The sequence below is a fragment of the Aptenodytes patagonicus genome, chromosome 15, assembly GCF_965638725.1.
Source record: "Aptenodytes patagonicus chromosome 15, bAptPat1.pri.cur, whole genome shotgun sequence".
In the NCBI taxonomy this organism is placed as follows: Eukaryota; Metazoa; Chordata; class Aves; order Sphenisciformes; family Spheniscidae; genus Aptenodytes; species Aptenodytes patagonicus.
The window spans coordinates 3,657,355-3,672,560 of NC_134963.1; the positions used below are offsets into that span (position 1 = coordinate 3,657,355).

The 15,206-nt window shown below is 43.7% G+C and overlaps 1 protein-coding gene across 2 annotated transcripts; it reads right to left on the reverse strand.

The window, feature by feature from the left end:
* Positions 1-6,104: 6,104 nt before the first annotated feature.
* Positions 6,105-11,886, reverse strand: RAN (RAN, member RAS oncogene family). 2 transcript variants are annotated; one of them, XM_076352517.1, is made up of 7 exons: positions 11,777-11,886; positions 10,752-10,794; positions 9,767-9,851; positions 9,554-9,679; positions 8,261-8,448; positions 7,504-7,674; positions 6,105-7,392 (listed from the first exon to the last, which is right to left on the reverse strand). In XM_076352517.1, exons 2-7 carry the CDS (start codon positions 10,785-10,787, stop codon positions 7,348-7,350), a joined length of 651 nt encoding a protein of 216 aa, XP_076208632.1. In that variant the 5' UTR covers positions 10,788-10,794; positions 11,777-11,886; the 3' UTR covers positions 6,105-7,347. The 2 variants fall into 2 exon arrangements, with proteins under 2 accessions (XP_076208632.1, XP_076208633.1); XM_076352518.1 differs by lacking the exon at positions 11,777-11,886 and adding an exon at positions 11,706-11,749.
* Positions 11,887-15,206: the final 3,320 nt, after the last annotated feature.

Consider the following 15,206-nt stretch of genomic DNA (forward strand, 5'->3'; position numbering starts at 1 on the left):
AGGTCCCTGCTGTTTACTGAAGTAACACCTGATCTAGAAAAAGCCATTATTCACCTACAAGAAAGTGGCAAAGCACTCTACCTGACAAGTAATCTGCAAGTTGCAGGGTGTTAAGGTAGATTTTTCTCAGGCAGCTTCCATTTAAATCACAGGCATCCTAGCGAAGTCAACTGACCTGCACAGAAGGAAGATTAGCGATGGAACAACTCTATTTTCTGTTAGGTCCGTTTCTTCTCTCTAAAGCTTTTTGCTATGGTTTCCTGCCAGCGCTACCTGAAGTGCTTTCCAGCAAAGCACGGGTGCATGATCAGCCTCTCTCATGTATGGTACAGGGAGTTCTTGCAATTTGTTGGATACCAAGCTGGTCTTGTTTTAACTTCTCTGTGGTGGAGAACCATCTAGTGAAGTTCTCAGTTGCCAGGAGATATTTGGCATTTCCCCTCCCTCTCCAATCTGCATCTTTCTTTCCCCCTATTGCTTTCTTCTATTTGGTTTGATATCTAATAGCAGACTTCCATTAAGTACAATTGCTACTAGTTATGCTTTGGAATGTTGCATTAATCATTATCACATTATTAGCCTATGAGCATTTTGTTCTCTAGTCATAATGTATGTCTGTCTTCATCTATTCTCCATGCCTTTTCTGGTGGCCCAGCTTGTGTGCGTGCTTTCTTCTACCTGCTTTTGAGTTCCCTCACATTCCTCCTCGCAGGTTCAGCCCTTTACAACAGCGGTGCCGTCTCACTGCCCAATGCAACATCTTGCTTGTTGCTTTACCTTATCGACAGTCTAGGCTATGCTTCCGAAGGTGCCACTTTGGTTTTGTGCCACACTGCCCAGGCTTCTCCTGTGCAATAGCTGCCGTTAGTTCCACGGGTACTACGCCAGCTAGGAATTGGCCTGCGTAGAGAGTCAGTCAACGGCTTATTCCACTCTGAACCAGGGACCTCAGCTGGGCAGCACGGATGCAGTTATCAGCTACGAAATACGCAAAGTGCATTAGAAGAACTTTTTAAAGAGAGCGTTCTCCAGCATAACTAGAGAAAACTGTCAGAGAGCAGTTCTTCCAGCCATCCTAATTTCAAATCTGAAGGTCTGAGTGGAGGAACATCTTTCTCCCTTATTTACAGTCTCTTTACAGCAAAACAGGAACTATAATACTCAGGAGACTGATCCTTCAAGCTTTCTGTTCATTCTGCTACACGTACTGTAACTTGACTACAAGATCAAACCATGAATTACCTGACACGCTACTGTGCTAGATTTGGCTATTGCACATTCCTCACCAGATTTTTGTTTTGCATCAAGGTTAGGTGATCAGCACTTAATGCACGGGTTCCCCCCCCTCCCCCAGGTAGAGTTATACTTTAATTTAATGTCAGTCACCAACACGTTGACTGGTTCCATATAGAAAGCTCTGATTTTTAATTTTTTTAACTTAAATTTGCTGAAGAGTAGGAAAAAATGGGAAAGTAGGTGATGGCAGCGCCTAGGCTTTTCTATGCTAACAGCATTAGGATGACAAAAATCCTCCTGTAATTCACTGTCTCGGTCTATTTCACACTCTCAGTGAATTGAACTTAAAAAAATAACCCTATTAGAAATCCAATTAGGTTTCTCTCATTTTGCAACAAATAGAACACTGTACAAAAAAAAACCACCCCAACTCTTACCGGCCCTGTTTTAAGTTTCTACCGGCAGCACCTGCTGCTGCGCTCCCCTTACAGCCACCCGCCGCTGCGGATAAAGCGGGGGGGCGCCCGGGGCGCTGCCTTCTCGCCTACGCGACGCTTGCGCGACCCCCACAGGCCTAGTTCAACGCCACACACGCCCCGGGCGGCGCGGCCAGGCGGGCGGCGCGCCCCACCGCCCGGCCGGAGCGGGTACCGCAGCGCGACCCTCCTCGCCTCACCTCCCGCCTTCCCTTCCCGCCTGGAATTACCCCCGTCTATCCCAGACGCTGCGCAGTCCGCTGGCTGGCGAGAGGAGGGAATTAGGCGGTAACCGCTCCATCTCCGTAACAAAGATTATTATTTATTTTTTTTTAAGCTGTATCAGACTCGTTCAGCCCGCGAGCCGAGAACTACTCCCTGTCATCTGGTTTAAGCCCCACGTACCTCAGGCAACAGCTTCTGCACTTCCGACTGGCAGACGCGTCTCAAACAGCTCTGTTACAGAGCATCTTTTGAAGAATTGCTGCGCTCATCTGCTATAGTTTGAGGTAAGTTTTATAACTAGACATCAGTTTAGGTATTCAAGTAAAACAAAACATCCAGACCCAAGTAAGAAAGATACCAGATCCAGAATCAAAAGGCAACAAGTAATGCTAAAAAGGGCAGGCAGAGATTTCTTGTTTATTATGACCCACCTTTTTATTTATAAATGGAACAAGCCTCTTTGGCTTGAGTTCTTCCCCTAAACACTTGCCCTGCAAGCCCAACCCGAGATCTGGAAATTTCAACAAGTTTTTTTTTATGACATAAGCCATCAAAAAAGCCTGACAGGAAAGTTAACTTTTATATCCTCAGTATAAGCAAAACACACGTTGCTTCCCTCCAGCACTATTTTCGAAAGTCACCGAGATGCGAAAGCCATCAAAACCGGTGGCAACTTGCTGTGTAGTGAAAAGCTGATGAAGTAGCAGCAATAGGAATTAGTATCACAACGGGGCAATCGGACTGTGGCACTGGCTCATGCAAGCTAACTCTTGCCTGAAAAGACAGTTCAAAGCAAACAAGAGCCATTTATATTAGCCACCTGATTTGCTCCCTTTAGCTTAACACTTTGTACAGAAGACTTAAATAGCCGTACCGAGAACAACCCTGATGCTTCGGAGTATAATCAGCGAGTTTGCCACTTAGACGGTCGTAACAGGAAGGACACTGGTTAAAGTTTTCTTCTTAGATGATACTGATCGCAACAACCTTACGAGCTTCCTGTTTATGACTCTACACTTAGAGTTTGTTTTAGCTGCCCTTTTCAGTCCGTATTAATAAAATATCCATGTGGAAATAGGCAACTGAGAGTAAACCAAGCTCATTGCCTCCTAGTAACCTGGAACCATATTGATGAAATTCAGTTTTGAATGCTTGCACTAAATATATTAAAACTATAACTTCAGAGATAGCAGATCCAACATCAAAACTTTACATAAAATATGAAATTATGTTTATAACATTATTTGGGGAAATTTGTACTCGTCTTCTCTTTTCCCCTCAAGCAAGCAGTAGAAATACAGGAATCTGATTCTTTTAATCACAAAATTCCAGGATCACAGCGAGACAGATGCCAACTACAGCTACCCAAAATAAAATAAAACCCAACCTATTCCTACACTGAACTAGCGCCCTCATCCAAACGTTGGCCCATTTCAGTGATGCAGCTTGTAGAACGCTAGAATTTTGGGGAAGTGTCATTCAGTCATTGAACAACCTGTTCACTTTGTGAACTAGAAGAGAATTACCCACACAACCCAATTAAAAGTATTTGCCTTGTACACTCAAATCTGTAACCTAAGAAGATTTAGGCTCAGTGCTAGAGCCTTGGTATAAATAACATGCCTTACGTTTCAACAGTCCTACAATTATTCAATAACTGGCTATGTAAAGAGGCTCTGGTCTGGCTCATCAGTAAGTCCCACTAAGTCTGTTAAACGGGTTATCGTATTAAGCCTTCCTTTCAAGCGTAAAATTCTTACGAGTTTAACTTAATTTGCCAGGCAGACAAGTGAGCTCTAAACCAGAAAGAGGAATCGTCTTTTTTGCCCTCTTTGCTGGAAAGGCAATAGCTTGCACCACAAGGACAGTTACAAACAAGCCAGAGGGCAATGAAGACTAAAAATCGCTACAGCTGTTGCCAGAGCATTAGGATCTGGGTGTTGTCTGAAAAAGCTACTGGCCTAGGACAGCACAGTCATTCATGCTCTCCCAACACGAATCCCCAGCTTAAAACGTCTCCCAGTTTTGGCCACTGGCAGAGATGATCAAGTGTTACAGGACACACGCAAGGAAGAACTCCTTCATGGGACGCTCATATAGCAGCTTGTGCTAGGAAAAATTCTTCTTAAAGGCAAACTTTTCTGCTCAGTGCAAAAACCAACGTATACACACACAAAACCAGCCTAAATTAGTGCACCCACGTGAAAACAAACTGATAAAGCAGCGGCAGCAGGTTTAGCTTTTCAGTTGCCTGTAAGACATCGCTATCGATCCTGGTTCAAGAGGGCCCAATCAACTGTTGCCAAAACTCAGGTGAGAGAAAGCAACCAGTACTGCCAACCCAGGTCAGGGGAACTGGCTTCAATCAAACCATGCGTTTGCGTTTTAGGAAGGCGAGGGCAGAACAGTTTGTCTCGGCACTGTTTTCTCCACTAGTTTAGACCAAGACCATATCAGCAACACAACAGAACAATTTATAAAGGAAAAAGACAAACTTTGTTGTACGTAACTTGCGGGCACAAGAGGGGCAGACTTCAACCTTCTTGGCGTACAGATTCCAGTTGTTGCAGAGAAGTGTTCTCCGACGTTTCTAAAAAAAGACCGTCGAAATCCCGAGAGATCCACAGGCAACCCTAGCTTTCCTGAGGAGGCCAGTAACACTCCTTCATTTAGAGGTTCAGTGAGAAGTAGCGAAACGTTTCCTCTGCCAGTTTCTTAACTAATGCTTTTGCCTTACCTATTTTGCACACGCACTAGCTCTCCAGCTGCTCTTCCAATACAACCCTCCAGGCTCGGGCACTTAAAAACCAACAGCTTTATCATGGAACCAGGAACAGTAAATGGGCCAGCACCTCGTCCTGCTTTTGAGAGTTAAAGCTGAGCATGATCTGTAATGACAAGTTACTAAAAACCAATCTGAAACCAGAGATCTTAGTGTGGGAAAACTCAAACGGCGTGCAGGGAACACAAGAACTCCTACAATTAGTCTGATCTAACCATACAGCAGCGGAGCAAGTAGAACAAAGCAAGTATTGCAACGAAGGATTTCAGTCTCATCAATTCAGTCCGGATAATGGTAGAGCTCTAATACAGACTGATTGACTATTTAGTACAGAGGTTCTTAGAGTGTTATTTTCGTCATTACTTGACTAAATAGATAAAATTTTACTTTGCCTAAACCCAACTAGTGAAAAACTTCTTAGCTGTGTTAAGGAACTTCAATTGAGGAATCTGCACATGCATATTAAGGCTACCTGCATTATTCATAATCAACAATTAACAGGGACTAAAGGTGACACACCAACTATAATGCTGCAGCAAGTAGACTTAATTCCACTCCCAAAACATTTCAGGTTGAAGAGATTACAGCAGGACTAGTATTACTGCCTACTTCAGAGAGGAGTTTTTGTGGACTTGGAAGTAACACTGAAGATTACAGAGCAAAGCTCATAGCAGTTATACTAGTCTTTAAACAGCTGTTTCATGTAAGTTTTCAGCTGTTTTGTAACAATTCATACTAAGGCTAGCACCTGTGTGCAGCAGGCAAGTTGTAAAGATGACACTATACACACACTATGAAACACTAAACAAAAAAATATATAACTTCAGTGCTGTTTTTTCTTTTTAAGGCATAACCAATACTGCAGAAGTACTAAAGTATTCTAAATCAATTTGGTTTTTAAGTAGCACATTTTCAGAAGTGAGACAGCTTGAAGACAAAAGCAAGCTACCGCATCTAGTAAAGCAGCAGCAGATAGTCAAACTAGCAGTATTAACCAAGATATGCACAGGTAAATTAGTAAACACTACAGGCAAGAGCCTACAATATGAAGTTAAAGCAAGATGGCACAGCGAGAAGATTCAATGGAATGTTAAGTGGGAGGTTTTGGGTTTTTTTAAAACAACAAACTAAGTGTATGACATTCCTTATTTTCATTAATGAGTTTCAGGTCCTAAATACCACAGCTGAGCTTCTCATTGACTAGTAAAACACAAACCAAAAGCGAACCACAGAACTCCAACTTGCCCTAACTTAAACACGATTCCTTTACAAGAGTATTGCGTAAGTAATCACCAGAGTCCACACTTTCTGCCACCACGTATGAGAACAGTTGAATAGTTAAATATTCAAGGAGTTACGTACACAAACATGCAAGTTAAAAGGAATAAATGAAATGCTCCACTTTATTAAGAAACCAAAAATACAAAACTGAAGAGTTCAAGGCTTCATGTACTCAAAACACTACTGAAAAATGGTATCTTATAGTTTTGTTTACTAGCAGTATTAATATTGACCAAGATTAACCTCTACAAGATAGTGTTAAAAGTTGACGTTTTCCACCATTTGTGCTGTAGTAAGCTAGAGTTTCAAATTAAGAACTTGGTGCAGTTACAGTAAAGTCTAGATATTTATATAAATGTGGTTTTAGTTAATATGCTGTTTTGTAGCCAAGAGCTTTTTAGCTCAACTACAGCTGTTTTCTAGTTAGTGAATTTTAAGATGCTTAGAGTTTGTTTAATCAGCTATAGCTCTACTGAATGATGTTCCATGCAAAGATACAGCTTTTAAGTCACCTAACAGACCTAAATGCCATTTGCTTCTGGCTACTAAAAAAAAAAAAAAACAGAGCTTACTAAAAGTTAAGAGGAGTCGAGAGAGGCTGTATCTAATGGCAGCATACGCAAGCTGAACTACACCCTTTTCTCTCAAGACACCCTGCAGACCACAGACATTCCTATTTGCACAGGAATGTTGATCCAGTCACAATTACCAGTCAAGTGTTCACTGCTTTAGTTTTACCTGGCAGTTAGTTCAGCTTTCCTCAGGTGCTTTAATTATATGCTTCAGGAAATTAAGGGAAGGTTAACTGTTAGCTCTGATTTAGCAAGAGGAGCATAACACAAGAAGCAGGAGGGAAAAGGAGAACAGAGAATGAGAAATGCAGTAGACAACCAAGTATTGGCCTCAACTGAAGAACAGAAGACACTCTGAAGTTTTTCTAACAATGCATGAAAGTTCACTTCCTTAGAGATACTTGAAATACAACTTTATTATCTAAACAAAAAAGAATGGGAATGACAGAAACAAGATTTACCACTTAACACTCTGATGTGAGTGCAGCAGTCTTATATTTGAAACTCAAAAGGGGAAGTAATTGCAGTCCAAAAAACAGCTAAATATGCAGGTCCAAAATATGAAGGTTTTTGTTTTGGTTTTTTTGTTTTTGTTTTTTTTTTTTTAAACTGCCACATTCACTCCGAAGCCCATTCATCTCTTTCAGCATCCCAAAGATTAAGCACATGTTCTGCTCAGCTAGATAATAAAGTGGCAAACACGCTGCACCACTGACATCACAGGACAGTTGCCTATAAAACTAGACTTCTGACGCTGGGCTCCAGCTTCATCCCTTCACAGGTCATCATCTTCATCTGGCAGTGCAGTGGTTTGAGCAATCTGGAACAGAAAAAGGTTACATATAAGAACTGTTCTTCAGTTATTTGCCCGAGGAGTCCAAAACACTACTTATCAGGCACTCATTTGACCTTTGTGCCCTTTCTCACTTACCTGTAAGTCTTGCTCATACTGTGCTGCCAGTGCTGGGTCCATAACAACTTCAGGTGGTGCGAGAGCAGGCATAGCAACAAACTCCAAGTTAGGATCTCCAATTAGCTTTCTAGCAAGCCAGAGGAAAGGCTTCTCAAAGTTGTAGTTACTCTTAGCTGAAATGTCATAATACTGCAAAAAAAAGTACATTATACCTTATTAAAAAAACAACACCACGACACCTCTAATGGATATTTAGGGCATACCAAGATTAACACACACATAATCAGCTCTACTTTTACCTTAGTATTCTTTTTGACCACATGACTTCTGTTTACGCTCTCAAAAATAATTATGATCTAAGTGTCTAGAAATGTAGTTTCAGGCAAATAGGCAGAAACTGATAATTGAAAAGTAAGGTATCCAATCTGATCAAAGATGGAACTTTCAGGAGGCAATAGTACATCTATCTTTTTCCTGTGACTTGAAATACTTTAGTCTCACTTCTGTGTCATCTGCTGAGATTCTGAGCAGTGAAAGCCAAATGCACACAAGCTCTTTAAGAGCTTATCATAGCTTCTGCTCAAGGCCAGTGATGATCATCTTTAACATCATCACTTCCCCCTTCCCTGAAGTTAGGTTCAAGCGGCCAACTGGATGTGAAGTTGAAATATTATAGCCTGTAGTGACAAAGGCAGAACACTCGATTACTACATAGAACCCAGCCGCAGGCAACACACCCAACAAATTTGATTCCTACAAACTCATGCCAACGTACCTGGAGATTCTTCTTCCTGTGGAAGACAATGGATTTTGCCTTGACTTTTCTGTCCTTAATATCCACTTTGTTGCCACACAACACTATGGGGATGTTTTCACATACTCGTACCAGATCTCTGTGCCAATTAGGTACATTCTTGTAAGTAACTCTTGATGTTACATCAAACATTATGATGGCACACTGAGCTGCAAGAAAAGAATAGTCAAGAGTTACATCAGGAGAGTAAGCACTTGCTCGTAAGATGGGGGAGAGAAGAGGTACCCAGAGAAAGCCCACATTAGGGTAAGTGTCTGCATTAACTTTTCCCTCTCAGCTTCACAGTTCTGAGAGCCCACGTTCTGTTAACAAGCGGCCCGTGGCCATGTCGTCTCACATTTTTAGTGCCCGATCTTAAACACCAGCTAGTTTTATCAATGCAACTGTCTCACTGAGTAACATGGTGTTGCATGGTATAAGAATATACAGGGATTACAAAAGTCAGCTTTGATTACACAAATATTTGACAGAAATTAGTTAACACCTATTTAATTAATCTCAGACACCCTGTTGAGGCTTTCAGGTAGTAGTAGTCCACATCTACATGAGAGCTTGTAGCCCACATCTCAGGACAGCCTTGTCCAGAACAGTTTTTCAAAGAACATGGGGGCTTGACTCAATCCCGATACTTCTAAAGGAAAAGCAACAGCGTCAAACTAATAATCCCTTGCAAAATGTTAAAGATATGCAGGTGACTGAAGTACACACAGAACAGAGCTTGGCCAAGCAGAAGTTAAGGGACACTCAGTACTTCTTTAGAAAGACAACTCTGGCATGGAGACGTACAACTTCTTCATCGTTTCTAAAATTTTAGAGTTTGTGTGTTCCAAGTCCTTGCCTCAGCACAGAGGAAGTCTGTACTAACTGAAGCACATACTTTCACCCCTTCACCACTGAATTTCATTGGCAATATCTTGTCATTTAAGGTGCACCATTACTCTTCATTAACACCAAAGCCTGCAACAGCATACTGAAACACAATCTTAGAATATTCCTGCATCAGTGCAAGTTGCCTAGCTTTATTATTATCATATTTATCTATTATATCTATCATCTATATTATCATATTTATTTGTATTATTATATGTATAATCTAATATTTATATCATTATATTTACATGAAGAGTTTGAAGACCCAGAAACCAGCTCATCACTGCAAGCCACACTGACAGCTTTCAGAGTGGCCAACACGAATAGAATCAAAGATTGAACTGTAAGAGGTACAGAATATTCGCACATACAGACACATCTTACCTTGGATGTAATAACCATCTCGCAGGCCACCAAATTTCTCTTGGCCAGCTGTGTCCCATACGTTAAATTTAATAGGGCCTCTGTTAGTATGGAACACCAGAGGATGAACTTCAACACCCAGCGTTGCTATAGTGATAAGAAAAAGCAGTGCACTTAGCAAGTCATGAATTGCACTTCTAACATATTAGATCTCAAATGTTTCTTCAGACATACCTACATACTTCTTTTCAAATTCACCAGTCAAATGACGTTTTACAAATGTTGTTTTACCAGTGCCACCATCACCAACCAGGACAAGCTGTTGATAAAGGCAAAAAAGTCAGAGCAATACACTTCTAGAGACATTTATTGGTCGTTTTAGTGTAAATACTAATTATTACTACCAAGACCTTAGTCCTACAAGATGCTGTAAACAAAAGACTGAATTCCCCATGAAGCGACTTCATTGTATTGGGACCCAATTTGTTAAGCCTATCATGCTATACCTCTAATCAGACTTATCTAGTTCCTATAGCTGAAAGCTACAATGCACCGTGAATACAGTTCTACTAAACTACAAGTGACTCAATTAAGAATATTTGAGGTTTCAACCTGAACGTGACCATATTTAGAGAGGAACTCCAAACTGGAGAAACCATCATCTTACAATTAGAAACCACCCAAACAAACAAAAAACCCCAAACAACTGCACTAGTAACAATGGGAATACTCTATCCAAGTATTGTAAGAAACACAAGTAACAACCATTCATGAAGCAGTCTTAAGGACTTCTGGCTGTTAAGATAACAGCCCCCCCACACACACAAGACACCAGAAAGTTCTGTTCTGAAATATTTTAAGAGGTTTCCCTAAACAATTAATACACAACAGAAAACAGTCTATTCTAATTCACTCTAAGCACTTTTTGCTTGTTGCTGTGAAGTTCACTTCTGAAATTAAAAAAATAAATCAATCTATAGGCAAATCATCACTAAAGCGTCTTACACTAAACTACAAATAGCATCAGATTGACACAGTACAACAGAATCTTTTTGCACAAGTTATATGCAATGCTACAATAAACTACCTGCACCGTTAAGGAAAGACCAGCACTTCAAAACCAAACCTACCGTCCACGTTGGCACTCGAGAGTCGCTCGTGCTACTTTTCGACCGTAAAAAAGAAACAAACACACAACACCAACAAACCAGTCCCTTACCTTAAACTGCACTTGGGGCTCTCCTTGGGCGGCCATGCTGGGTCTGCAGGGGAAATGGAAGCATGTAAGCTCACAACAGGCGAGCTGATTCAAGGCCCAGCCGGAAGGGGCCGGGCGCCGTTTTCAGTTCCCAAACCGCCTCCCGAGGCGCGTGCTCTGCGCGCCAGTCAGCACCGCCGGCGCAGCGGCCGAGGCTCGGCCCACGCCGCCGCTCCCCCCCCCTCCTCTCCGGCATCACGGCGCGCGTGGTCCCGGGCCCATTCATGGGGCAGGAAGCGCCTCCACGTCGCCCCACATGCGGCGGGAGCGCGCGCGGTAATGGCGGCGGCACCTCCCCGCCCGCCCCCGAAGCCCCGTAACAGTAGGCTGCCGCCGCACCCCTCTGGCTTTCGGCCTCGAAAAAGGAGAACCTGAGCCGCGGCCCGCGAAGGACACCTCAGCGAAAGCCGACCCCAGCCTCGCTCCGCAGAAAGCCCGCCCCAGCCAGCCCAGAATCGGCATCCCACCCCTCAGCAGACTCTACCTTCTGACCGGGAGAGCCCACGGCGAGTCCTCTGGGGCTCCCGAGCGGGCTCTTCCCCTGGCCGGGCCTCAGCCTCCCCCCAGCCCCCACCAACGGGCCTAACGCGCTCTCCCCGCCATGAGCCACCATGACTGAGCAGCGCGCGCCACCTCCCCTCCCCCCCGCCCCCCCGGGGCTCGGGCCGTTGGAGGCCCCGCTCCGCTTCTCCTCCTAGGTTTCGCCCGCTCTTTCATCCGGGACGGAGCGGAGCACAGCTCCTACCCTCCCGCCTCCCCCGTTCCGAGGGGTGGGGGGAGAAGGGACGCCGCACCAGTCAGGTATCACAGCGGCAACGCTCACTCGGGCCCAACCTCGCCTCGCCGCAACCCAACCCATCTCCTACCCCCGCTCCCGGGCGGTAGCTAACGGTGACCGCCATCCCCGCCGCTCACGCTTCTTAAGGCGGCCACGCTTCCTCCCGCCCGCTCCTAGAAGGAAGAGGAGGTCGTCCCGACCCCGTTACCTTTCCCGAGGCTTCTCTCCGCGTCGCTCCCTTCAGTGACTGGGCGCTGGGAAGATGGCGGAAGCGCGGTTCAAATACCCGGAGAGCGACGCCGCGCGGCCACGGGAGGGGGAGGGGCCGGCCGTCACGTGGTACGGGGCGGGCGGGCGGGAGCCAGGCGCGCGACTTCTCGGGCGTTGTTCAGCCGGCGGCGGCCGCCATGGGCGCCTGCTCCCCCTGAGGCGGCCTGTCCTCCGCCGGCCGCGGAGCGCCTCAGCCGGGCGGGCGGCTCGGCCCGGCCCTGCCCCTCCGCGGGCGGCTGCGGCCTGGCGAGGTTTAGCCCGCTTGGTAAAAGGGAGCTGGGGGAGCGGTTCCTTTGTGGCGCGGGCAGGAGGGCGCGCAGGTTCCAGCCCGCTGAATCGCCTGCCGCCCGGCGCCAGCCCTGCGTACCCCCCGGCGGTTAGAGAGGGGACTGAACCCGTGGCCCTAAGCAGCACCTTCCGCGGTAAAGCCCGAGGTTTGCTGGCGAGGGTTGAGGCAGAGCCTCTATGCCAGGCGGAGCTGCTCAGGGAACTCGGCAGCCTCCCTGTTTAATCCTTAAAATCGCATCGGAAGGTGTTGCAGCGTGGCTCGTCAGCTGACGATACTCTCCAGCTGCGGGCAAAGTTTAAAAATTGCATGCAGTTACTGAGAAAACCTATTAAACTGCCTCCAGCACGCTTTAGTAAAGTGGTCTTTAAGAGCAGCAGGAGGATTTGAACTGAACAGCTCTCAGGTACAAACGGCCGTGTTCAAAAGGGCTTCCGTTAAACGTACCTCACGACCATTATTTTCAGTTCTTCACACAAACTGGTCTGCGTTCGCTGGAGTGCGTCAATGAAAATAAAAGCTGTTTTGTAAGCCCTGGATTTAGATTAGTTCTCTAAGATCTCAAGTCCAAACTTCAGTGGAACAGAGTTGTTCAAAAACTGACTTTCAAAGAACATAAGTGTTTTGCATAGGTCTATAAATACCAAGTTCGTGGGTTCACACTGATTTTTAAGGTCTCTGATTTTTTTTAACTCCAGTACACTTCAACAACTTTTATGTGGTCTGCATAAAGTTTCTTGGTGCACCCCATAATCTAGAATTAAAAAATGATTTTTTTAAGTATCTCTGGATTGAATTGACAGAAAATATTTCATGGCAGGTGATACATACGCACGCAGCTTACTTCTTGTTCATTTTCTACAGACATAGGGGCAACGTATACAGAAAGTTTTACACGAGTGGCTGCACTCTGCTGTCATTTTTGTTTATTTGACAGTGTAATGCCAATCCAAATAATAAGATTTTCTGTGTTGGAAAAATCGCTGGCTTGTTGAACTTGCTTCCCCTTTTTTGGACGAGTTGGGTTTGTGGGTTTTTTAGCATTTTTGCCGATCGCCTCTAGGTGTCAGGAAGGATATTTTTCAGAATATGTAACTCATCTGAAATTTTTCTCAGCACAATGCTATCTTTATAAAACCCTTGTGAATTCCACCACTCTTCTTGACAAATAGGCATGCGTTTATAAATAGAGGCCCATAGAGCCATGTTAGTAGAGTTTGGCAGTTTTTAAGAATATAAACACTTCCAGGGGGGGAAAAAAAAGCAATCTGTAACAGTGTATAGAACACTCAGTGTACTTTAGAAACTTGTCAACATTGTTACAAATTTATTAGTAAACTACTTTTTTTCCTGCAAACAAAATGGTAATACTATCTGATACTTTAATTTGGAATAATTAAAATAGATTTCTAATTAAAAAGTCCCATAGCATAGCATTTGAGTGCCTGGCAAATTCTTATATGATTGTTACAAAGGTAAATTACTACATGAAATCCAGTTTTTGTCATGTTTTATCATCATGTGTAAGTAAGTGTTCAGTTCAGAGGATCCACAAAACATTTGCTCCAGATAACCCCATTCAGCAAAGGCAACATAACACTTCCAAGCACTCGTCAGCAGTGTTAGATCACTATCTAAAAGATTAGAGTCCATAAGATATCACTAGGTAATCAGCAGAATAATCACTTTTCAAAGAGCTTTAAATTTTCTGTATCTTGACTCAGGTCAACTGTGAACAAACTTAGCAACTCACTGACGCGGATAAATGCACAAAGTGAAAGGCAGCCCTTGCTAAGTAAGTGCCTGAAGATGCAAATGAGGAATGGTACAAAAGGCAATACTGGGGATAAACAGAGTCACAGAGCTGAACAGCATATTTGAATATAACTGCTATATTAGTAGGAAGCAAAGTCATTTTGTAAACTGTAAAAGAAGGCAACAATATATGCAGGCAAGCAATGAAAAAGAACAGAATTGTACTTCCCAGTTAAAGCAGTGATTGCGGAAATGTCTCTGGGACACGAGCTTAGGCAGGAATGGAGGTCTGCACGCTGGTGTTCAAGGCGACACAGGAAATTACACTGGAAGGTTGGAAGAGGAAATTAGTCACTTTCAGCATGGATGGGGAAAATGGATCATACAGTAGCAACATTCAATCAAAATACATATTGAAAAGACCAACTTTATTCATTTTTTCACCAAGTAAACCATGTCTGACTCTAGGTTTCATTAAGAGACTACGCTCTCGGAAGATAAGCATTTACTAGGTCAACGATGAAGGGCAGATGTAGATCTAAATTTTTTCAGAAAACAAAAATTCAGCAATTTACTGTCATTAAAGCGGCTGAATTGCTAATTCAGGATCTTTAAATTCCTGGTCCAGCACTGGAATCAAATTCTTTAAATACATGAGGAAAATTATGCATTGGATTATTACGATCAGTATCCAAAAGTAACATTTTTAGACTTTACAGTTGCTGAACATGTAGTCTAGAAGATGAAGTCTATATATGATAGAACTGAGATACTAGTAATTACAAGGAATTGACTATAGTCTGAAGTGGTACTTTTTAGCAAGCACCTAAGAGCAGAATACCACTGAGGATTTTCTGCCTTCCATAGTATGTGCATGCTCCATTTCCTAGAAACGCCCAGGCCTTTAAGACATACCCGTTATTGTACAGATTTAGGACTTTGGCAAAGTTTTGGTGTTTTACTAGAGCCCTAAACATCACTAACAGGCAACGTGTGTCAACAGGTTTCAGCTGAAGAGTTGAAGTAAGTCGATGGGTCATCTGCTCCATGGAATGGGAGCCTGCAGCTTTCTCTTAATTTCCAGTCACGATACGGATCACTCTTAGCTGTTCTGTGGGTGAACAGCAGACTGCAAGGCATAGCTTAATATTATGAAAGGGCAAAGGGATGTGTCTGGGGCCCATGATGAGCAGAAGTGTCAGCAAAGAGCGGACACAGCCTGTACACTTTTTGGATTAAACATGAATTACATGAGGTCCGATTGCAGCCTACCCACATGTTCGCACCGGAAAAGAATGAAATAAAATTCAACTAAAAAATAATGCTA

What these genes read in the sequence shown, in the direction of transcription:
- RAN (XM_076352517.1), bottom strand. Translation starts at nt 10,787, where the DNA reads ATGGCCGCCCAAGGAGAGCCCCAAGTGCAGTTTAAG. An exon ending in ACAGGAAGAAGAATCTCCAG is followed by an intron (nt 7,675 to 8,260) that starts GTACGTTGGCAT and finishes TTTTTTTTGCAG; the next exon opens with TATTATGACATTTCAGCTAA. An exon ending in AGTATGAGCAAGACTTACAG is followed by an intron (nt 7,393 to 7,503) that starts GTAAGTGAGAAA and finishes TTTCTGTTCCAG; the next exon opens with ATTGCTCAAACCACTGCACT.